This window comes from Nyctibius grandis, chromosome 4, assembly GCF_013368605.1.
Source record: "Nyctibius grandis isolate bNycGra1 chromosome 4, bNycGra1.pri, whole genome shotgun sequence".
NCBI classification, from domain to species: domain Eukaryota; kingdom Metazoa; phylum Chordata; class Aves; order Nyctibiiformes; family Nyctibiidae; genus Nyctibius; species Nyctibius grandis.
The window spans coordinates 49,593,361-49,619,418 of record NC_090661.1 but is presented as its reverse complement, the minus strand read 5'-3'; the positions used below and the strand labels follow the sequence as shown (position 1 = coordinate 49,619,418).

The window sequence follows — 26,058 nt, the reverse complement described above, 5'->3', positions numbered from 1 at the left end:
GTGTATATATATATTTTATATTATTAAATTCCTTTTTCTTTATTATTTTTTGTGTGTCACAGCAGCTTTATTTATTTTCTTTTATATAAAAGAGAAGGAAAAGTGAGAATAGGGCAAATGGAAAGACAGAGATGATCTGAAATGTCAAGCTACAAAATTAAAATATTACATATGAAAACCAATTTTATGTCAAAAAAACTATGTATTTTGCATTCTTTTACAAGTGTTCAGCTTTTCTGACATTTATGGATCTCATCACAAGTTGAACTCCAGTAGTGTCTTTCTGATCTCTTTATTAAACTGATTTATTACTATTTTTTGCATGCATTCAATCAGTCACAGAACCAGAACCCAGAGGAAGGCTCCTTTATTTTTGCATGGTATATTCAGATCAGAATGGCTAACCATTTTTTAAGTATTCTTTTTTGAATCTTCAAATCCCATTAACCATAGTTTGGCGCTGCTAATGCATGCTAAGTGATATTCTCAAATAAAGCCAATGACTGATCAGAACAGACCTAAACCCACCTATTCTTCAGTTCAATTGCAAATACTGGAGCCAGATCCAAGGGAACCAGCTTTCCATGATAATTTTCTTCAGCACCACCCATCGGACACTTTCACTGCGTTGTTAGCAAACAACTTACTGCAAGATGACCGATTCTAGAGACAACACAACCAGATATGCAGAGTAAACACCATGGGTAGCTTTTGAGTTCATATATGGCAATAGTCTCTCTTTATTTAATATGGATTTTTTTTTTCCGAGATTTCTTCTCAACTCATGTCCTGGTTCAATCCCCCCACACCGTTCCTCTCCACCCTTCCCTCCCACATCCAAAAGTAACAAAAAACCCCACCAAACAAAAAACAACCCAAGAAACCAAACCAAACCAAACCAAACAACCAACAACCTCCAAAATCATTTATTCCCCTCCTCTAATCTCAAAAAATTATATGTATGCTGGACACGGCCAGACCAGTTTCTTCAATATTTTTTTGTTGTTTAATAATGTTTGCATTTTTTCTTTTTCCTTCCTTTTTCTAAAATAAGTAAACTGAAAAATTATCGATACAGTCAGGGATCACGAACATTGTTAAAGACTCACTTGGAGATATGAAACAAGTAAGCCATGAAGTCTTCTACCTTTGCAGAAAGTTCAGCAGAGGAGGAGATTTGGAGACGTCCAAGTTCACTAACAGGGCAGAGCTGTGCGTGCCATCTCCAGAACACTAAGTGTGCTTTACAATACATTAGGGTAGAGTATGCTGACTCCAAGCGATGACTGAGACATTAACAGTCACTGCTGACATTATTTTTTCCCAATACTTTTTCCCACAAGTGATATCTCCCAATCTCGTTTGCTGCAATGGTTCTGATATTTCAGTTAAATCTCATTAAGTATTTATATATTTATATATAAATAAGTATTCTTTTTTACACATAATACTCTTTGTCCTTGTTTTTCTGTTTCTTGTGGCTGCTCTTTGAGCTCTGCTGCTTCTCCTTCATGAGCGTGCCGTTGCTCTGGGCAGAGTTGCTGATGTAGTTCCGCGTCTCGTCCACCTGATAGGACCCCTCGTCCCTGTTCCTGTACTTGTACATGGCATACAGCAGGATGAGGATGCAGAGGGCAGCAGCAGCCACAATGCCGACGACCATCCCCGTTGTGCTGCTTGACTCGCGGACCACCTCTGAGGCCCCCGGAACCCGTCTGATTCCCGGCTCTGTGGGGTTTGCTGTGGGCACATTACGGAACATGGGGGAAGTGATTAGCGGGCTCTTCAGCTTTGTGCTGTCTAGCTCATAGGCAGTGGGCAACGGAAGCAAGACTATGTCAGGCTGGGGTTTGAGCTCACGGTTATTCATTTTGCCGGCTGGCAATTTGGGCACCATCCCAGTCGAGGACGAAGCTGTGGAGCGGATCAGCTCAGGGGACAAAGATGTGGTAGTAGTCCTACCAGTTTCGGAGACTTTGTTAGGTCTAAAGTCCTTGGATTCCCACTTGGGTGCGTGTGCTTTGTAGCCACCTTCGAAGATTGAAGTGGAAAGACTCTTATCTGTTACCAAGGAGAAGGTGGTGTAAAAATCTTCATCATCAGTAGGGGGTAGGTTAGAGTCAAAGGTTTCCCCTGAGCCATACCCAGATATCACCAAGCCATCATCATCACAACCATCGCTGCCTTGGTCCGACAAGCAAGGTAACCCCGCCTCAGAGGTCATGGACAGGGAATCTTTGGTGGTCTCAATAATGGTGAGGAGGGGGCGAAAGGTAGGGGGAAGTGTAATGAAAGGTGCACGAGTAGCAATAGGAGGGATATCTAAAGGGTCTTCTACAAGTAGAGGGATAACTAATTCACCTCCTGGGATGGAAAAGAGAAAAAAAGAAGATTAGTACATTTTAATGACACATTTTCAAATCAATTACTTAACTGAAGGGCAGTAGAGAATTTGGGCATTACAAAAAAGTGTCAGGGATCAGATTTCTCACCCTAACTATGTTACCAACAGACTTTCCTGGGGGTGCCTTTATTTTTCCCTCCCACCCTGCTTTGACATTGGTAAACTGCATGTTCCATTTCCACCCTCTTTTAGCCTATGCTAGGCATGTACAGTGAAACACTCTGAATTTTTTGGGACCCAAAGTTTTTTATTTTTGAAGATACTCTCAAGTGACTCTGTGGACATCAATTTTTGGTAGTGATCTTCTTAAGCATTTGGTTACAAGACTGTTTAAATGAATTATTTTAGACCTCCACAGAATAATGTTCTCCTAGATGGATTTTACCACTCATCTTGCCAGTTTTTCCTCCTCTGATTCTTTTAATTTAAGATATCATTGGTATTTCTTCTCTGCCATTCAAATCTGCTCACCTTCCATAGCAGTTTCTAAGGCCTTTCCCATTCATCCATTTCTTCCTCATTGTTGCCTGGTTTTTAAATTGTGGGAAGGTTCATGAAAGTGAGGGATGGAATAAGAACCAAGTACTTACTGGGGTCCATGAAGGTACAGAGCTCTACTCAATGCTTGTTCATCTCTTTTTAATCTTTCTTTACCATTCTGTTCGACACTAGGGATATCCCTCTCCTTGCATCTTTTGGGGCTACTAATGCCATACCATCTTGTTCTTCAGTTCTTCTTGATATTCTTTTACTATAATTTGATTAAAAATTAAGATAGACTTTATTGTGATTTATGATATAACTGAATTAGGACTCTGATGATCCAAATTAGCGCTTGAGCCCAGCAGTGTACTGCAGAAGTTGTCTTCACATCTACTGTTATTTCTTGAGATGCAGATAGCTGTGATCAGTGCTACTTTTCCTACTGTGATGGCTACCTGCCTACAGAAGACTAAAAATGAAGTGGGACTATGGTCTGCTCTTGAAGCAGAACAATGAAGCTATAGATGTAACATTTGTACCTTACCACAGTATAAGCTGCAATTGAAACAAGAAAATCAGTGCATCATTTCCAAGAGTTGGTTTCTGAGCAGCAACACGGCTACTTTTAGGGTAGTAGTCTTGTTTTGTATATATATTGTAATATGACTGTACTGTTTTTGAGCCTATGGATAATTAACACTCCATTGTTCTACTCTGATGTGGAAGCATAATGAATTTCTTTAATTCATTTAATTCAGATCGTATAGTTTTCTGCCTACATCAGGTCGCCGACACTTTTTTAGGGTGAGCCATATTGCTTTTGAGAGTTTGTGTATAAACTCTCCATTGAGTAATGTTTGTTCGGCTAGCCACTTAAGCTAGCTGCTTTAAATATAAACTGAAGATTTCAGCTGATACCATGAGTAGTCATCTACATCTGTTGGAAGGGGTGTAACTCAGCAGAAACTATTTCTAATGCACGGGAAATCTTGATTTATTGATTTTTGATTTTGATATTGAAATTTTGATTATTATTTACTCACCATTGCTTAAGGAAAGATATGCAAAGAGAATTTTATCTTCTAAATAAATAATTCCAGCTTTTACTTATGTATTAATAACTGCTAATGAACAGTTTGGCATTGTTACGATGCTGAACAGCATCAGGGTCAAAATTCTGGTCTCTCTGATCTACACTATATATTACATGCACTTGTTTCCCACTGAATACTGCCAGTAATGTCCATGGGAGTTCTATAAAGAATATGGTCTAAAATCATAATCCCTTATATATATATTTGGAGAGCAATATATTAGAATAAATTACATATTGAAGATGGCAGTATACTGAAAAAGGTACTTAGCAGTTTGATTAAATCTGGATAGCTGAACTAGCAATACGGCTTATTCTTGTCCTTAATGAGAAACTAAGTGGTAACACAGTTTAATCAATTGAAACAGTCAGATTTATCTCAGAGGTACCAGGGTAGAAACTAGGCCAAAATAATGAATGTGGTACTTTACATAGTCTCTTAATATACCTTCATGCAAAGTTAGTTTTAAGCTAAGATGCAAAGGGTCAATTTAAATATGTTTAGTTTTCTGAGCTTCCTCAGCATGTTCATACCATTTCTGTTACTGGATAGAAGAAGAGGAAATAAGTATCATATGTGTAAAATAATGCCAATCTCTTCAAACTACATATATGCAAAAAAATGATGGAAAAAGTAGAAAGTGTAGTCTGCCAAATGCCTACACAGCAATTTGTGCTTGTGCATCCGAGCTGCATTCTGTGCAATGTAGAAACTGGAGCATGTAATATGATTTATATATGTCCAGAAGCCCTATCCATGGTTAGAGTAGAGCATCTATAAACTATACAAACAGGTGGTCCCAAGATAAACTCGGAGTATGCCTCAGAGGGAAAGATCATCTGTGAGTCTGGTAAAAAATGAATAAAAATAATAGCATTTAAGTGCACATTACATCAAATTGCATAATTCAGGAATTTAAGTACTGTCCCTTTAAATGATTTTTTAAGATCAGTGTTTTGCTGTTAAAAAATAGTATTCATGTATGATTTTCGTTCACCATCTGACACCCAATTGGAAAAAAACAGTTTGGCAGCTTTTAATTGCTCATCTAGAGCTTTAAAGTGCCTTTGTTCTTAAACTCTAGTATATTGGTACACAGCATCAGTATGCAGTCGATCTGCCACCCACTGGGGCAATATTTTGGGCAGTTTTCTTCCAAAGAGACATTCTTTTGGTCCTATTAATGATTAATTTTCTTGAAGGAATCAGTAATATTGTACATTTAATATGAAGACTTTTTTTTTCCCCAGTAACCCTTGCCTTAAAACTAATTCTACAGTTTTTGTCACTGTCGAGGACTTGAGCCAATGATTAAGACTACTGCAACTATAAAATAACCATGGTCTTCCTGAAATGTTAAGAAAAGTTAATAGAGTTGCTATGGTAAGTGGGGTTTCACATAACTGATGGAAAGATGATCGGAGCTTTTTGATTCCAGCAGGTCTGTTGGATGGAAGACAATAGGACAGAATCATGAACGAGTTTTACAAAGTTTTGATCTCACAATATATGTGAGAAGAGAAATAACTTTCGTACCAGGAAGGCTGGATTGACACAATTATTTAATCTCACCTCTAGTTTTATTGTAAAATGTCCAATGATCCATATTATGTTTGCCTGTATACTAAAGAAATAAAGAAACTGTTAAAGGTCCTTCATTAGGAATCACTTCTCCAGCAAGGAGTTAATTTGTTATATTTACTTAAGAAAACATACTTTTGGGGAGTACCAGGGAGATGGCTGTAAGGGTGGTAATGATGCTTGGAATTTTTGATTTTTCTGTCTGTAATGGAAGAAGCTGTGATACTGAAAAAAAGCTGTGTGGGAGAAAGTAACTCGGAAAAAGCACTCTGTGTATCAAAGCTGGCTTCTGTTTTATTGGTATGTTGGCATCTACGCAAAACTCACAGCAAGCTAGGAGTTGTAGGTCTAATAGAATGCAAGCACAACGAATACTTCTTGGGGTATGTGATTTATAGAGGAGTTAAAACATCCTTTAAAATGGCGTGATAAAAATGCCACTCAGTCTAAAAGAAATGTGTTATTTAAGGATAACAGAGAATGTAAATTCTGAAAAGCTCCAAGGAAAGTGATAGAAACATGATCACTAACATCTCTGGAGGGGAGCAAGTGCAAACTTTCATATCATACTTGCAAACAACTCTGTTACTGGTACTACATTTCTACTCGTAAGAGACACAAGGGGGAGTCTGAGGACAGGCAGATGATAAGTGTGCGTGTAGGGGGAACCATCTTTCACAAAATGACAGCTGAGGCAGCAGGAAGCTGGTCCTTTGATGGAGAAGTGATGTCTCTTGTCCAGGGCCTCAAGTTGGTTTAAAGGTAAGCTCTGAAAGATTTAAAAGACAAAGTGCCACTCAGTTGTCAAGAACATCTTACGTGGGAGTCGGATCCTGAAAGGTTTGCAGTGGAAGCAAATGCTTTAAAGATTTGGATCTCTAGAAAAAGCTGGAGAAAAGCCCCTGAAAAACCTTACATGACACTTTGGAAGGGAAATACATTTTAGACAGGTTTTATGTTTATATTTTCCTATCTGAAGTTTTGATTTTCTCACAGTGTCTACTATTTTTTCAATTGCAAAATTAACGCTTTGCAGCCTTGAATAAAAATTAGTTTTAATTTCCAAATTGTTCTAGGCTTACAACAAAATGGCAAGGCTGCCACCCAGTTCGGACCATGGCTTCAAAACTAATATTCATATGAGACTTAGATTCTGTTTGTGGATAATATGGACTGTTTCCCGGTACTTACATGTTTCTTCCCCCCTTTTTCTGTTGGCTTTTAAGCACCAGTTAACAGTGTTCACTGGTATGCTGTGAGTTCAGGATTGCTTTAGCAATCCAAAGATTTCACAAGGATTTTCCAGATTTATTTTTCACCTGCTCTGTGCTTCCTCTCCCAAGCAGAGAATGCATGTTTCCCAAACAGCAATATAGTTTTTAAAAAGCTTCTGTTGACAATACAACATCAAAGAATTAAACAAAAGGGAAATAGATAAAATGGTTTCCTCTACAGTGATATAGATGCAAAATTAGTCTGCCCATCAACAGTATAGTTGCAAAAAAATCACTGAACAGCAAACTGAGAGAACTGGGGTTTGTGAGGTGGGAAACCTTATACTGAGCAGCCCAGGGCTCTGCTTGGCCTTCTCATTCCACAAAGTAAACACAGTGTGCATATATTCCTTAAAAGTTAGCCTTTAAATCTAGCACATATACAATTTTCACAGAGTTTTGCTTTTCTTTAAACTACCAAGATCATTTGGGATATAAAAGGTCTACTTCAGCCTTGGAGTTGCCCTGCTTTTTGCTTTATGAGCGTATTTATAGATATATAATTCATACCTCTGGGGCTGATCTCCAGTAAGGGTTCTCTGCCACTGGAAAAGACAGAGTGTTAAAAATTTAATAGAAGCCTTATGAACTGTGAGGATGTTGTGGGCGAGTCATGAATGCAGAGGGCACCAAAAAAAAAAAAAAAGAAAAGAAAAAAAAAAAGACTGAAAAATTGTAGCAGCTGCCAACTTTCATCTTTAGAACCACAACTACTTCACTGGAGTCTCAGTATTCAAACTGATACAGGACAAAAGGCACACAAAAATGAAGCCCGAAATATTCATCTTCTCCCGATGACGATAAGGGAGATAATGGACACACTCTCCCTTTTCCAGTTGTGGTTGAAGAGCTTATAAATGCCATCCAAAAATGCTGCACAACCCATCCATTTCTGCAGGTACTTGAAACTCTGCATCCAAAGTTTGTCATTTGCATTTTATTCTTATGCTGTTCCTCTGAAGTTTGACTCCACTTTCAGTATGAAATACTTGCCACAGAAGATAATTCCTTACCTTTTTCCCCTCTGTATCAACACAATAATTCCTTATTAAATGACTGGGTTCATAAATTTGAGTCTAATGGTGTTTTAGTTAATTTTCCTTTGAGTCCTCTGGGGAAATTATTCAGAACATAGTCCCTGATTCACAGGAAAGATGATGCTAACACGAAACCTACTAGATGAACTTTCTTAATATTTTCTACTCTTTGCAGTCTGATTTAATTGCAATTGACAGTCAGTAGTAGAGATGAAAACATCATTTTCACAATGGAATACTGCAACTTTTCATCTCAAATATCTCCTTTTCCTTTCAGAGAATATAAAGTCCTCAAAGTGATTAGATAGAACTATATTTCCGGTGGAGTTGGTTGAAAAGCTTTCCTAAGCCCCCTAAACTATATTAAAAGACAGTAGTTATTGCAGTGCTTCCTAACACATGGCTCATGAGCAACAGGAAGGTATAGAGTTTCAGAGGTCATGAATCCCATGTTAATGCTGGGCTGTGTTTCGTTGCTGTAAATTCTTGGTCACCTTTGTGCAAACAGTTTCAGTGAAACAGATATTAATACCTTCCAGAGAGGATCTGACATTGTGTCTGCAGGTAGGATTCTAGAGCAAAACAATAAGCATTTTGGTGCCCAGACATTGAGCTGCTCTGAACCAATTGAAACATGCCCTCTTCCATCTCCCATCATTATTTGGAGGTGCTGATCTCCCCTCCTTGGTATCCAGTGATGATAGCACGGGGATGATTCAAAGATGCACCAGGGGTGGTTTAGACTAGACATTAGGAAGCATTTCTTTACCGAGAGGGTGTTCAAACACTAGGGCAGGCTTCCTAGAGAGGTGGTTGATGCCCCAAGCCTGTCAGTGTTTAAAAGGCATTTGGACAATGCCCTTAATAACATACTTCAACTTTTGGTCAGCCCTGAAGTGGTCAGGCAGTTGGACTAAATGACTGTTGTAAGTCCTTTTCAACTGAATAAGTATTCTATTCTGTTTTAAACTCTTATGATTAATTGGTGTCAATTGTTCAAGGGACTTGACAGCTGAACCTAAGATACCTACTAAGCACAGCATTGCTATGCAGGAATACCAAAAACTTATAAGGAAGGACAGCTTTTTCTTACTTTTACTAAAAGCTCATTTTTTTAAAAATAAATTAATCCAAACCTCTTTTTGAATAAAACTTGTAGAAGTTCCAGGTGTGACTTTCAGTAGGAAAGTGTCTGCCAAATGTACAATTTCTGGATGATATTAGGAAGCCTGATACTAGTCATAGTATGATGGGTGCGTTTACCTGGTAAGAGTACACTTGAGAGTATCATTTAGACTGGACATCAGGCAGTTAATCAGCAATGAAGAAAATTGATAGAAATAAAACCCTTTATAGGGATAAAGTAGAAATGATGTAGAGCTGCAGTAAGAAGACCCTGAGAGCTACCAAATGCTAAAGAAGTCTCACCATTTATACTTGACATGAAGGTTACACCACCAGGCTACATACAATTTAAGTAGCACGAAAAAAAGTGGCATTACTGGTGATTCATTTTGGGAAAGGGGAAAGAAAGCTATAGAGAGGGACCAATAAAGAATAGGAGCAAACTACCACAGGCTCCTTCACCCCCTCCTATACAATCTGGTAATAGACAATATAAAAAGACCACATAACATAAAGGCAAATACAAACTGATTCAAAAAGAAACAAATGAATTTATACATTTTTCCTAAAACAAAACCATACACTAGAAAATAAAAATGCCACAGCAACAAGGTCAGAAAAAGGAAAAACATAACAAGTCATTCACTTTATCAGCAAAAGAAAGATTAAAACCTACGAGAACTGAAAAAAATGATGAAAATCAAAAACATTATTTGCTTTAAAAAAAAGTAATCAAAAATACATAAAAATATTTAGAAAGCATACCACATTGATTTCATAACAGTCAACTTACATCAACAAATTGCCCGCATGTTTTTTGGCATGAAAGGAAAAATTTACAAAAGAAAGTTGTGTAAGAATGCTCTTGGAAAAGTAGCATTGCCACATTCTTGTAACTTGCTTTTTTTCGTTGTTGTTTCTTAAAAACTTTTTTTAGCAAAATGTTTATTATTTCTTTTTTAATATAATTATTTTACAACAAAGGGCGATACAGGGAGGCAACAACACATACATCCACACCACATAACATGAAAAGAAAAAAATCTTGCACCTTAATAAATTCGAAGTTGTTTTTTTTCTGCTGTTTTTTGGTTGTATTTTTTTTATCTTACGTAAAGTTGTTAGCATGTTACAGTTGAAAAATCCTGTACATTTTATAGATGTTACTTTTGCTTGTTTGCATATCTACATACATAATGTTTTCTGAAAAGCAAAGTTTGTTGCTTTTTTGCCTTTTTGGTCAATTTGATATATATTTTTTTAAACATTTTCTTTTTTTCTATAATTTTTGTGTGTGTGTGTGTTTTAAGGAATGGATGACTGCACATAAAATTTTAACAATGCTAAAGAAAGGGGTGGTGGAGGGGAACTTATCGGAAGAAAAAAATGCCTAGGGTGGATGGAGCGGGAGTGTAAAAATCTATGAGTGTACTACACAGGAGATGAAGATGATGGGAGTGAATGTGTAAGTCAGTTGCCATGTCCATGTAAGGGCGGTACGGAGTGATCTAGCAGCATTAGAGCTTCTGGCTGTAAGGAAGGGATGGGCAATATACAAAAACAAATGAGCATATTCATGCCCATCAACAAAAAGAAAGAACAGAACTCTAACATTGACAATCTCACAAACCCTAAGCTGCAACTTCTTCAACATGCAAGTTACAAAAAATTAATAATTATAGTATTAATATTTACATTTTCATTAAAGGTTCTCAAATTATAAAAACAGTTAAAACTTTTCCCTACTAAAAATAGCAGTAAAAATACATAAACTAATAATAATAATAATAATAGTAGTAATAATAATAATAATAACAAGAGAGTAAAACAAAAAAACAAGGAAACTAGTTTTATGCATTGGAATTAGAACAACTTCATCTGTAGCTACCCACAGCCTCCTTCTTCTAAGAATCACCTTTTCTGAAGTCCATCAAATTGACACCAGTATTCTCAATAATTTGCATCAATCATTTCTTGAGCACATCAAATCACTGTTTCGAATGTAACGACTGTGTTGGCACATCCCTTCCCCACTCTCAAATTATATTGCTTTTATATTAAGATTCTCTGGAGAATCTCAAAAATACATCTGTGGGATTCTGCCAGTGAAGTAGTTCTTTATTTAAAGAGGGAAATAGAGGGAAAAATTGCAGAAAACAATTCATAACTCTTTTGTTTTGTTTGTTTTTTTAATTATTAGATTGGAACAAACCAAATCTAAGATAGAAATTCAACCATTGAAAAGAAATACATCAAAATATAACTATGTAGAGATATACTAAAAAAAAAAGCAAAAATTAAAGAGACTACTTTGTTCCCAAGAAGAAGGGAGATAAGAACAACTGTGGGGTTTTAAAATTTTATTTTTAAAGAAAAAAGTATTCCACACACTTTCAAAGATGAACGAGCCAGGTGCACACATTGAAAGGAACAGACAAAGCAGTCTAGGGACACTTTCATCATCTGGATACTTTTTTTGTTAAGAATTGGGTTTTCTTCCCTTCCCTCCCCCTCCCATTTAAATTTGTTTTCAGTTGTTGGCCAAAAACCCCACCCTCCCAGGTTGCTTTTTTTTTTAATAGATCTTTTTTTTTTAATCACTTCTTTTTAAAATAAACATGGAGAGGAAAAAAAAAGGATGTGCAGTCTGGATGTACGTCATAAATAGACATAGAAAAAGATAGAAGAAATTGGCTGAGATCGACAAATGGGTTATATAATAGCTTAATTTTACTGTAGGATGTTAATAATAATGCATGCTTAAAGTAAGTTGCATTTAGGGAAAGTAGAAAAACAGAACAGCAAGCAAGGAGTTGGGGGGAGCGGGTGGGCAGAGGGGAGGTTGGGGTGGGCAGGGGGTGTACCATCCATGCCTCTTCAGAAAGGGCAAAGCACATTCCAGCAGGTTCTCTGCATTTCTGGGAGAGGTCAGAAGGGAAAAAGGGTGAGGAGAAATTGTAAGCTATGCTAGGATGTACTTTTCACCCTGACTATGACCATGTATTTGGATCAAACACTCAAAACTCCAGACTCCAGCCCTTATTTGGGCCCTAACTCTCCAGGCTATTCCCAAAATGAGTGGCATTTATTTTTGTAGCTAGTCAGACTGGGCTTATTCCTGTAAGTGCTGATCAGCTCGAGCAAAGGGTGAAGAGTTAGTTCTTACAAACACACTCTGCTATGCTGGAAAAGGCCATGGCCATAATGAATATTTATTTGAAGTGGTGAGCAGTTATTCAGGTGTGCTATCCACGACTACCGCTGGGGGCTCACCAGTCAGCAGTATTTGGTACTAAGCCCATATGATTTTGCATAGGCAAACCTGCCACTGCTAGCATTAAGAATGAGACTAGTTTGTCCTATGCTACAAAAGGATTTAAAGTTCAAGAAGATATTACTAATCAGTTCTACCTGAGTCTTTACTAAATCTGAATCCCAAATACTGTATGTCCTAGGCTTCCTCTGAATTCTCTAGGTGACACATACGATGTCCACATTTTTCCCGTATAAAGACCATCATCCTGACATCAGAGTCCTTCTAAGAAGGAACTCAGGACCCCAGCAAAACAATCTGTTCTGTCTGATATTTTAGGAGAGGGCAAACAGTCTACATAGAACTGTGGACCTTGTCCATGATGAATCTCTCCAGGAGATAGGAAAAGCAGGCTGTAAGCTCTTCATGTACCTTAGCTTTCCATCAGGAGTGCCAGCAAGATCATTTCCTAACCCATCATAAAGGTCATGCTACCACCAATCAGTGGAAGGGGGTGGCTATCTTGAGCTTGAATTTCTGGGAAGAATGGGGCTATCTGCCCTGTAGATGTGGCCAGGGGTACTTTTGTATAAATACAGCAACAAACAGATAGGATATTTTGGTACTTACTAACATGAGGAAGAATAGCACCTCTAAGGACACTGAGAGAGCAGTATTAGTTCTGGAGAATGTTAAATAAGCATTAAAAAAACTCAAAGTAAATAGCCTAGATTGTTTTTAGCTGCATTACTGAAAAGTGACCAGTTCTGAGAGGAGTTATGTGAGAAGACTCTTAACTCCTACATCAGAAGTGATGAGGTTGCGCTGACTACCAGCACAGTGCATCTGTAGCTGGAACGTACCATGCCTTTGCTGGAAGACTGCACTGGACCTATCTCCTGCATCCCTTTGGAAAACATGTTAGGAAGGGAAAAGGTCCAACCAAAGAAGAGGAAACCTGGTCAGGGTGATCTCAGGGAGAGAACATGCAGGTTACAGGAAGCAAAATGTTGGTCTACATAGGAAATTTCAGGGATTCATTTGTGGATCAGAAAAGATTGGCTAGGAATAGAACAAAAAAGACAGAAGTGAGGCCTTTGCAGACCTCAGTGGAGATTTTTATTCAGTAAGGTTTCAAGGCTAGTGTCCCTGGACACCACTCCCTACCAGGATTCCGAGCCTCTGGTTTAATTGTGCTTATAGAGTTTCACAAAGAGGCATTTAAGCTTTGAATTTTAATCAATATTTGTCATGAATTGCAGCTGGATTTTCAGAGTAGTGAAATATCTCCCTTCAGCACATTAGAACTGAGTGCCTTCTCTTTGATGCAAAACAGACTGTAAGGCATGGGCCTGGTTGCCAGCTGTGCAGTCCATGTCAGGCCACTCCAGCAAATACTTATGCCCTATTTGACGATAAATGTCCAACTCATTGCGTGAGGGTCTGGAAAAGACTTTTACTGCCTGAAAGATCAAAAGAGCTAAAGAACCACAACTGGAGCCAGAGACACTTAAGGAGATGACAAGATTTTGTAAAGTAAATCTTGATGTTAGATTTACAAGAGGATTTGAAGGGTGCTAAGCAATTTTTTCTTTACTTGGTCAATACAGAAGTGCTTGAACAGAAGCAGAGTTCTTCGGAAAATCTGGGTCCAGCAATTTCTGCTGAGGCTAGGAAAATCTTCTCCAGTCTTTTAAAGCATGTAGCTGTTAATAGTCAAAACTAATGTCCTAATTTGAAAATTGGATCCTAAATGTTTCCACATGAAGCTACACAGACAATATTTTATTGCTTAATGTTTAGCAAATTATTCCTCAGAAAAGCAAAGATTAAAAAGTATAACCATTGCAGCCTTTTCTTATTTTCAAAAACTTAAAGTAGATGGAAGGACTGGGAATCGAGGCATCTGTACTATCAAGGCTTACAAGCTTCTTGTTCGAAGGATTGTGCCAAGATAGCTAACTTTTCAAAATTAAAAAATACACATTTTAAAAAGGAGACATTTTTACAAAAAGCCTCTTGTTCAGCAGCTTTAATTATACAGTAGTATCTTCTCATTTTTTGTTTTCAAATTGCATTTTAAAATGCTGCAGGCAAAGGTAATGCATATTTCTGTGTGTGTTAAAGAGCAAGATGATAGATGGTAAATTAGGATCTAGGGCTGCATTACTGTCCCCAGGTTCATTCTAACCTCTGGAACTTCTGTGTCTTCTACCACTCTAGTCCTTGGGCTCCATCGAGCTGACAGTTTATCTCTTCCCTAACACACTGAACCCCACATTACTTGAGTTCTGTGCACTGCAACACAACTCTATCAATATATCTCGTTATTAATTAGCTGTACCAGCTGCTTCTTCTGACCTAGTTGTCCAGCTATACCATTGATGCACTTCAAACGTCCAGGATTCCCTGCTGGCCTAATCATGCATCTCTCCTAATTCGGGATACATTTCTTTCTGTATTTTTATGTGCTGTAACTGCAAAACAAGGATGATGCCAGCAAATTTTTTTTTTTTTATTTTTTGTACTTTGACTTAATTAGAATGGGACCCAAGACTTTCAGTGCTAAAAGGGAGCATGCATTTCACCACTGCATAATCTGGGCTCCCAAACAGCTGTTACCTTTGTAAGTTTACTTTATACATCAGGCAGCACCCTTTTAGAGTCATTCAAAGCCATACACTTTGGACAAGGATACTAATGACACATACTACTAAGCAGCTGATACTATCAAAATATCAGTAAAAAGAAACAAATGGAGAATTTCCAATGAACTGGAAAGTGTTCATTTTTGTGTAAAAAGTTTACCTACAAAATAGAGAAAAAGGTACAGTTAGTTATGCATCTGCTTTTAGCTTCAAGATATGTCGGCAGCATTTTCTCCTCTGGCTAGAATATTTTGGTAGCAGAAATGTACGTTAAATAGATAAGGGGGAAAAAAAGCCCTGCAAAAATCTCCACTTCAGGCATTATGTCTGTACACCAAGGAAGAGAAGAATCTTCCCAATTTCCAGTGATTTCATGGTAATATAAATCCATACACAAACACAGACTAAGAGACTTGGTTCTCTCCCCCCACCTAAAACTCTTTAAGTACACTCTACAGCTGTTTAAAGCTAGTGAATTTACCTCTTCCTAATATAAATACTAGAAATCCTAGATCCAGCAAGAAACCCTTCTAACAGCTATAGGTGCAGCATGGCTTTTCTGATTGTCCACAACTCAGTCACTATCTGGTACATGGGGAAAATGGGAGAAAATGAGCAGAAGAGGGGGGAACCACTCTCGACTATCTACTGGCAGTCCTGGTTAACTGGAGAAGTTCCAGCTGACTGGAAATTAGCAAATGTAACACCCATCTACAAGAAGGGTCGGAAGGATGATCCAGGGAACTATAGGCCTGTCAGCCTGACCTCGGTGCCAGGCACGGTGATGGAACAGATCATCCTGAGTGCCATTACACAGCACATGCAGGACAATGGGGTCATTGGGGCCACCCAACATGGATTCATGAAAGGCAGGTCCTGCTCGACCAACCTCATCTCCTATGACCAAGTGACCCGCTTAGTAGATGAGGGCAGGGCTGTGGATGTAGTCTATCTAGACTTCAGTAAGGCATTCGACACTGTCTCCCACAGCATCCTCCTAGACAAACCGGCTGCCCGGGGCTTGGATGGGTGGACTCTTCGATGGGTTAAAAACTGGCTGGATGGCCGAGCCCAGTGAGTGGTGGTGAATGGGGCAAAGTCCAACTGGCAGCCGGTCACTAGCGGTGTTCCCCAGGGCTCAGTTCTGGGGCCAGTGCTGTTCAATATCTTTATAGATGATCTAGACATAGGGATTGAGTGCACCCTCAGCAAATTTGCAGATGACACCAAGCTGGGTGGGAGTGTCGATCTGCTGGAGGGTAGGAAGGCCCTACAGAGGGATCTGGACAGGTTAGATAGATGGGCCGAGACCAACGGCATGAGGTTCAACAAGAACAAGTGCCGGGTCTTACACTCTCGGGCCACAACAAACCCCATGCAGCGCTACAGGCTGGGGGAAAGAGTGGTTAGAAAGCGGCCCCCGGTGGAAAGAGACCTGGGGGTGCTGATCGACAGCTGGCTAAACATGAGCCAGCAGTGTGCCCAGGTGGCCAAGAAGGCCAATGGCATCCTGGCCTCTATTAGGAATAGTGTAGCCAGCCGGTCTAGGGAAGTGATCGTCCCTCTGTACTCGGCACTGGTGAGGCTGCACCTTGAATACTGTGTCCAGTTCTGGGCCCCGCACTTCAAGAAAGATGTTGAGGTGTTGGAGCGAGTCCAGAGGAGGGCGACCAAGCTGGTGAAGGGTCTGGAGGGTATGACCTACGAGGAATGGCTGAGGGAGCTGGGGTTGTTTAGCCTGGAGAAGAGGAGGCTCAGAGGTGACCTTATTGCAGTCTACAACTACCTGAAGGGAAGTTGTAGAGAAGTGGGAGTCGGCCTCTTCTCCCGGGCAACCAGCGATAGGACAAGAGGACATAGCCTCAAGCTTCACCAGGGGAGGTTCAGGTTGGACATTAGGAAGAATTTCTTTTCAGAAAGGGTTATTAGACATTGGAATGGGCTGCCCAGGGAGGTGGTGGAGTCACCATCTCTGGATGTGTTTAAGAAAAGACTGGACATGGCACTTAGTGCCATGGTCTAGTTGACAGGGTGGTGTCGGGGCAACGGTTGGACTCAATGATCCCAGAGGTCTCTTCCAACCTGGTTGATTCTGTGATTCTGTGAGATTGCTCTACAGGATGAAGTCCCAAGAAAGAGAAGGCAGATGGGCGATTCTGGCAGGCATCTGGGAAGCTTGGTATTTCTAGATGGTCATTCCTGCTTGTAGTAGCTCCTGTTCATTCTTGCATGCTTTTAACCTTTCTCAGAGTAGTATTTTTCAGACATCCAGCAAAATGAACACTTAGCAGACCACTACTTATAGATTAATAGGAGTAAAATACTAATTTTCAAGGGAACCCCTCACCCCTAACCCCAACTAAGAATAAAAAAATGTTCCTGTGATTCCCATCACTTGTCTGCACTAATTTAAACCGTAAGAGAAGAGTATTTGGTTAGCTGGTCCACTACAAAACACAGAGAGATAGGAATAGCCTAAGAAGATAAATTAGTTATATCACTTCCCTTGCACCAGCTATTTGTACTGGCAAAAAACTCTCTTATTCCAAGCCTATGGGCACATCTGAAGCTCAGAAATAAAAAAGCTAATTTATAATAAGAATGTCTACATGAGCACCACTGACATGCCATCCTGTTTGGTTTTGTGTGTAAGAGTTAATTAATGGGGCTTCTTTATAGCAATGAGCTAGAAAACTATCAAATATGAAGGCACATTTACAGCTATCAGAGCTAAGGAAATCACAGGGCTAAACCACAATGGCTCTCTGAATTGAAGAATTTTTCAGGTGTTTGCCATAAGCTTATTATCTTTTCACATTCCTCCAAACCAAAGAGTATTTTGATGCTTCCAGTGCTAAGCAGCCCATCCAATATCACTAGCCTGAAAGCATTCTTCTCATGCATCTCTACTCAACCATCTCTTTCTCCTGGGAGAAGGATCTGATATGTTTTTTTAAAAGACTGAAGATTGACATTTGTAGTTAGCCAAGCTAAGGCTTTTTTTTTATGTAAAGCTAAACTTACTTAATCCTAAAAGTCAATCACATGGGAAGAAATATTTCTGAATCCTGAGGGATTTTTCAATCACAAACCAGATCCTCATACTGACAAACTCAGTAGCAGAACTCCATTGAATAATTTGAGTGGGAGCAGGAACAGTTTACTGTCTTTGGTCTAAACCCATGCAGCAAATGTTTTCTGTGTATTTATGGTATACTAAAATGTACATAAGTTTTTGCTTATCTGCAAACACAGAGCAGGAAGGGTATCCTTGTCATCAGTTTGTCTGAATGCTAGTGAATACTCCATGATTACCCAATTCCTTCTTGGTAGTTGTATCCCAAGAAGTCTCATACTGTCATACCATTTAATATTACTTTTTTAGAATGTACCCAGGAAACACATCAAGGCAGCTCTCAAATAAGGGATCACTAGGCACATCTGTGAAACTTATGTAATAGAAAACTTACTGGGGACAATCACATGGGAAAATTGAAGAATTTAATTTCCTGAGTGCTTAGACTCAGGACTGATTTGAAGGTCCAAACCCTAAAAGACACCTGAAATGCATGTCTGTGTAAGGAGGGTATGCCATACTGAGATACTTGATGGAAATAGTGCCTACTTGGCTGCTATGCAAATACTCTCTTAGGTGCAGCTAAATGGTAACCACAGGAAGATCTGGATCCTTCATGAATGCTGTTTGCACCTAACCTTACTGTTGACTCCACGTTACCCTCTGTGGGAGTTGTACGCTCAAGTTAACTAATGCATAACAGTTATTCCTATGATGTCCTCCATTCATATGTAATTACTCATAAATATATTTTCATATTGGATTCTTTTAGAAGAAGTCAGTTCTGGTGAACTTCAGAAGTAGATAGGACCCATTTTCAGTGCAATATTTTTAATCACTTGGATGCTGACCTACACTTGCCATTTCTGTTGAAAGATCCTACAAAGTAATTTAATTCTTCCCTCACCTAGCATAAGCACATTACATTCTCAAAGTCTGTAGCTTGTCCAGCTGCAAGTGACTCAGTGGATGGAACTTCCTTCCTTGCTTGGTGAGAGGAGGATCCAAAGCATAGTAGATTCACTGTCAAAAGGTTTCTTTTGCAAAGAACTTAAACTTCTGATGGCAAAGTAGTGATCCTAGTTCTGCCCCCGATAACCTCTTTTTGTATTTCCTGCTCCCCTTACAGACATAAATCAGTGCTGGGAAGAAACTGCATTTGCAGCTTGTGTCCAGAGACAGCTGCAGTGCTTTTATCTTGGAGATGTAAACGAAACAAAGCAAAGCAAAACCACACAAAGAAAAATGTTGTCCACTTCTTGGATGGCTCAATAACCCAGGATCATCCCAGGCAGTACTTATCTCTCTGGAAGACATTCAAGATCTAAAGCATCTCACTTTGTAAGTCCCTTTGGTGAAGCAGCTGCAGCTTATTCTTGAGGTTACATGGGAAACTGTACTACTACAGACCTTTAACAGGGACCTTTAACAGTGTACACACTGGAATAGGAAATTTGACAAGCTGTAGAAGAAAACAGGGGTGTTAATGAATGAGGTTAAGTTGGGCTATACAGACACGGTAATGAATTCCAACCAAAACCAATACACTATTTCCTTGGAACTTATATCAAGCCAAATATTGCAATAACTGAGAAGAAACAATAAACCATGTCAATTCAGCATTGTGAACATCAGACCCTGGTAAAATGAAGAGTGAAGAGAATTTACAGTGTGATTGCTGGAAAGAAGCTTATTTGAGTAGGCTTTCAACAAGATTCATTTACCTGGGCCTTCACACCTAAACTTATTTCTTTCATTAATCAACACTACTGAAAAGGGCATGATAAGTGTCTGCATGTTCTCTTCTATTGAGTTTGAGCACTTTTACATCCACTCCTAGGGTAACTGGGGTGTCAGAGTTAGGAATTGAAGTGACCTATTCAAACTCAGGTAGAAAAACTGCGATAAATCAGGGACTCATAAGCACGTCTTCTAAATGACGGCTTATCCAGTGGTACAGCCCTGCTCATAATGTTACTCTTTTTTGGGTTTTGGACGTCAAAGTATGTGTTTTCTGCTGTGGATTAACTTGGAATAATGTTATTCCCATACCAAAACTGAAAGAAAACAAGGCAAAAAAAAAAGGTAGTTCCCATAGTGGAAGTTAAATCTTGACAGTGCAAAATGCTACTGGGGAATTAACTAGTCTGGACAAAACCCTGAAGAATGCAGAGAAAAATATCTCAGTGCCAGCTGCTGCAGTTAAAATGAATTAGACAGGAGTTAATATAAATTTTTAATCTGTAATTTTCCTCATGCTACGAGAAGTCTTTGGGACTCCAGAATTCAGGACAAACCCTTCAGTCTCCTCCTCAGCCAAGAACAAGTCAAAGTATTCTTCAGAATTAATACAAGGGTTGCCTCACAGCCATGCTGAAAAGGCTAGGCCAAGTTCCACATCAGCAAAATGAGCTGATGTTGGGTACACTAAGGTTTTGTTTAATACCAGGTTACCTGTAGAGGATAAATGTTACGTAAGAGACTGTTACCGGTGAAAAGGTCACTACCAAGTAGACTGCTGATAGGTTCTACCAAATTACCAGTGGGAAGTGGTAGAAAATCCTAGGTAGAAATCCTGATATTGAGTAAACATAAATAAATATAGCCACAATTCTTCTTCTGAAAAGGAACAAAGGGAATGCCGACCTTTTGAGCAGTATGTTACGTGTTGTTCTCTCACATCAGTTCAGAGGATGTGAGATGCTCTTTCCATTTGATTGTACTAATGTTTAAATGCACCAGAATCCCCTTGAGACCTCAAGCAGAAGTGTTTGGAGACAGAATGGCAATGATTATTAATCTGTGTTTTGAAGTCAATTCTCCTACTAGGCAGCACTTGTAACTGCATCAGAAATACAATAGAGCCAACTAATGTATGAACTATCTAGCTCTGAAGCACTGCAGGGGAGCCTTTTGTATAGGAGCTTTCAACATGTGAGCTAGTTCTGTCTATCATTTGGAAAAGACAAGAGGGGATATTGCTGTGATTCAGGCATTTTGGGATGGATTTTTGGCAGGACTTCTTGTTTGTTTGTTTTTATGGGCAAGTTTAATACTAGCTGGGAAGTGCAGAAGCATAAAGAGAGGACGCTGTTTTTGCAGATCTCCTTTTGAAAGTTCAGGATTACAGTGGTGAAAGGCTGCTGCAGGCAAGTTTGAATCCTCTTTTTCAACATGGTGAATGACTGGAATAAACTCTACTGTGATTCAGAAGCCAAAGCTTTAAGCTGTTTATCGGAGGTTGCATTATAGCAAGAAAGTGGCTGGGAAGGGTATTTGCTCTGTCTTCATAAGAGATTGGATTAGAAGAGAAACAGATCTCATTCCAAAACTTAACCTACTTTAAAACTGATGATAATGATGATACTTGTGTGTATTTCAGAAGCACAGGTAAAGATAGTATGCCCATGAACAAAGCTGAGGAGCTGGACACTAGAATTCTTCAGGTCCATTCAGACTTTAAGGCCTTTTTGAACAAAAATTCAGGATGATTGACGTATGCTACTGTTTGATTCTGCCTAATTGATAAGCTAGGTGATGTTGGCATCCTTTCTACCTTATCTTCATACCATGATAAGATAACATATATCCCACTATCACAAATGTTTAATTGTTTCATTGTTAGAGTTGGAGCACTAACTTTCAAAATGCGGAGGTTTTTTTTTTAAAAACAACAGTTAATATTCATAGACCAGGGCAGGTCAGATTGCTGCAGAATCACTATTTAAAGAGATATATAGTCATACACTTGAATATGTTTTCCATATGACTGCTTACTGTATTACCTGAAATATTTACATTTAAATTTTAGGGTCATTGTTAGAAAATCAACTAAAAGATTACTTTGCATAGCTATTAACCATCATGTCTGAGCTTCATGGTTTAGTAATTCACAGGAGCATAACAATCGTGAATACCTGTGAAATGAAAGTTAACTGCAGATCAATTCTAATAGGATGGAAAGTTAATTAAAAGAAGCTAAAAAAAATCTTATCATATTAGGCTTTCCTCTGCTACGAAGTAAGACGTTTTATGGTTAGATTTTAATAGGAAAGTCTATTACTTTCTCATAGACTCTAATTTCCTTTATCTGTATGAGCCACAAAATTGTCTCATGCAGATTTTTTTTTTGGATGAATTCATTATTCCTATTCATATTCTTATTCTAATTGATGGTCTTAAGCACAATCAAAACAGAGATGGAACTGGAAACATTCTGTTAAAAGAACAAATACTTTATTTGTGTAATTCTGCTATTAGCAAAACTTGCAGCTTTGAACTTTGTGAATGAATTAAAAAGGTGTTCAAATTCTAACCTTAGTGCCCTGAGATTTACTGGCTTATTAGGGTATTAATGAACAGCACTGTTTTGAAGTTAGAAGAAAAGTTTCACCTTCAAAAGACTCATTATAATAACACTTGAGCCTGTCTGGGTCCTTCCTTGCCTTTTGCAAAAGGACACTAAATATGCACAAGCACATGGACCAACATTACGCTGGAGAAGAACTGGCAGATTTGCCTGTTATTCCCAATACCTAAACAATGCATGCTAGTCTTTCATGGTAAATTTAAGTGTTTCATTCAAAGTGGCTTCTTTTCACAACCTTCCATGGCATTGAGAGGAATTATGGCATCAAAATGGAAGCATGCCAGAAGCCAAATTATCAGCTGCTTGATTTCTACTACATGTTACACGGGTACATGCAAAGGACACTCTCCTTCTCAACTTCTAATCATTTCAGGTGCCTCACTCTTGGATATGTGAATGCCTCATGTTTTCACAAGTTTGTCTTTGCTTGTTTATTGGCTAATGAATCCATACAAGACACTCAAATAAGTAACTCTGACATAAGTTGCCACTGCCGCATTATAGCTCCATCACAATTCCTTATTATTATCTAATTTCAATGTCTGGTAATTTATTAGTAGTAACCTCAGCTGAAAATTACAGAGAAAGGGAATCAAGTGGCAATTCAAACATATGACTACAAAGAGAAGAATTTGGCATAGAAGCACTGAGCTTTGAGATGACAGCTGTATGTGCTCTGTCTTCATAGGTAGGGAGGCAGTGCATGTAGTTAACTGGAAAAGAACTTCACTTCTGCTCTTTCCTCAGCTTCACCTTTCTCTTAGAAAAATACATTCCACTTTGAAAACTCTGCCATGGGGTTCCAGGCTTATTATGTCTCAGTGCTTGCATTTCCAACTTGAAAAATATCTGATCTATTTCCAACTTGAAAAATATTATTCATACCAACTCTCTTCCAACCCAAGTTTGGGATCTGAGAGTCAAGTTCAGGTCTCCTATCATCACAGCTCGTAAGGAAAGACGCCAACATATGCCCTCGGCGACCTTGTAGCTACCCTATTGCCTTCAGTGGTTTTACAGAAATATGACTGACTGAACTTGTAAATTGGACGTAGGTAAATGACTCCACTGGAGAAATGCAAAACAGATTGGAACCTAGCCCCCAACCCCAGTGCTGTGTGGGCTCCGCAGGGACCAACAGGATACAAAACCATTAAAGCCAGTGGACTGGAATCTAAAAGCAAACACATGTATCAGTGAGGATGAAGACAGACTATTTGTTTGCTCATCTACAGCATTCAGGTATAGCTATGGGTGAACTTGTTCCTTTTGCTTTAACAAATATGGATTTTCATACTGAAAAAATAATTTTATTCAGAAATATGTCCTCCCCTTTATTAGTGAAATTCTTCTTTTAACCTCAGCAGTAATTTTTCCTTCTCCTGCCTCTGCAGCTGCTGCGTGCCCTACAAATCCTTTTCTCCATGCATCTCTCAAATCTTCTCCCTGTTTCTCTCAACTAAAGCTTGTTAGTGAGTCACCTAAAGAAGCATCCTTCTAACCTCTCTGATTCCGATATTTATAAAGTGGAGACAACAGTGTTCGTCCCTCTTACTAAAGGTCTGAAAAGCTTATTTTTAATACCTGCAAAACATTTTTGAAGTCTGAGATAAACAATGCTACCGAAGTACTAACTACGTTTCTGGTCAAACACGGTACCTGACATATAGGGCTGGGTGTTCTGTCAGATAAGACCAAGAAGATTCAGAACACTATCAAGTGCAGAAATAAAAATAGAAGTTGCAAGGACTTACTTTAAAGACAGAACATATTTTCTAAGGAAAAGGAGGGTTCATCTCTGCTCTCTTCAAGAATACTAATGTGCAAAGCACTGATACACCAACTGGGCTCAAAAAAGTAAGTGAAAGTCAGAAGCTGCCTGATCTCAGAAAACCAACAGGCATTTCTCAGGTATTCAAACCATGTAGAATAAAGTAGAGCACTGTAATGAAATACAGTAAAAATTGTAGATGATATGCACCTTATAAAAATAAGCTGTTGTGCTCTACAGCTGAGCTTTGAAATGCTCCGGCTAAAGTCTCTCCTCTATGTTAAACCAAACAGATTTTTTTTTCCAGACTGTGATTTAAGGTCTAGCTAATTCTATATAGGTTTTTTTTTTTCACATATAACTATACAAACTCAGCTCTAATGCTACAAACTGCTAAATACTTTCTACTTTCATTAATCCCAGTGAAAACTGAAGGCACTCAACATCTCATCAGGCTGCCAGTTTTTCCAGCCATGTGGTTAATGTAATTAGTAATTATGCATGCACATGCATATATACAGGAATCTACACATACAATTTTTTTAATTTTTTGACCATGAAAGTGTTTAATTTGCATCCAAATTCCAAACTGCTATGGAGATCCAAGGGCTGACTGCTTCCTTTTCCAAAAGAAAAATCAACATCCTGTTCATAAATGTTCTGGACAAAATATTTGGAAGAGAGTTATAAACAAGAATGCAGTGAAAAAGTTCTGCTGTTGGTATTTTAAGCCTATTATCAAACGTAGTCTCCCAGGAATTCCTTGTGCATACAAATTATTTTTATGCATGCAACAAATTTCCTAATTCACTGTTTCTGATCTGATGTTCAGTTCTGGCAAGCTATCCTACATCTGAAACTTAAGAGCATGATTTGCTATTCACCTGCAGCAGTTTTACACTAATAATAAAGCTTATATGTATTATTGCTAACTTACACTAGCACTAAGTGAGACGTAGAGCATGTGCATCATTTCTTACAGTAGAATCACAGAGACCTGAAATGTGACATGCAGGCCTTCTCCTGGGGACCAGTACAGGATATTACAAGCACTCTGTTTTCATAGCTAAGTTATTTGCTAGAACTATCTGAAATCTGTCATCATATTATGTAACTGAATAATACCTATGTTTTTTTATATATACTTACACACACATATATATGTACTATGTATTACATACATATAGATATGTTTATACACATGCATACACACCTATATATGTATACATACATATATATATTTATTTCCCTTAATTCCTATTTCCAGCACCTTTCCCAGTGCTCCAGTCAGAGATGCAGAGCTCAGATTTCTTGGATTTTATAAAAGGAAACTGCATTTGCCACCCCTTAATCCTCTGTTGCAGAGAATCTCATTCTCCGCACCAGTTCCCTATGCTTATTAAGCTTTCCAACTATTTTCAGAACTCAGGCTGTGTATAAGCAGAGGCTTCACTGTAATGAAGCAGAGAGAGAACAATGCCTCTCTACATGGCTTTGTCACTGCTACTCTTGAAATGATGTGTACAGTTCTATGCATTTCATTACCAGAAAATAACAGCACAAAACAAAAGAGAAAACTGATAAAGAACTGCCGCTCAAAAAAGGAATAACGATCATTGCTCTAAGCTGATGTCTGAAATTTTTAACTTCACTGTAGATAGCTCATTTGTCTTGTTTTGCATTTGCTGAAATCTCCCCTGAATAAGAAAATTAATGTAATATGACACACCGCAGTAAAAGCTGTCATTGCCCTAACATGACTGGATCCCCAGAAAAATGACCTCTTGGAGCGTGTATCTGACAGAAGGTTTAAGAAATCTGTAGGATCAAAATGCAACCTTTGTTTAAAAGTGAAGGAGAGATTAACTGAGGTTTGAAAGTGAAAGAAGAATTAAGACTCCAAGGTTTTATTTCAAGTCCTGCCATTCAGACAGCCCTTAAGG

The 26,058-nt window shown here is 38.6% G+C and overlaps 1 protein-coding gene across 27 annotated transcripts in view; it reads right to left on the bottom strand.

The window, feature by feature from the left end:
- Positions 1-1,438: 1,438 nt before the first annotated feature.
- Positions 1,439-26,058, bottom strand: part of NRXN3 (neurexin 3) — a 1,063,598-nt gene continuing 1,038,978 nt past the window's right edge. For 20 of the 27 annotated variants that reach the window (XM_068400270.1, XM_068400271.1, XM_068400275.1 and 17 more), the window contains one exon: positions 1,439-1,740. In XM_068400270.1, coding sequence (XP_068256371.1) covers positions 1,439-1,740 — 302 coding nt within the window. Of the gene's footprint in view, positions 2,365-26,058 lie in introns of all 27 variants that reach the window. The other 7 variants (XM_068400267.1, XM_068400272.1, XM_068400290.1 and 4 more) reach the window with 2 other exon arrangements.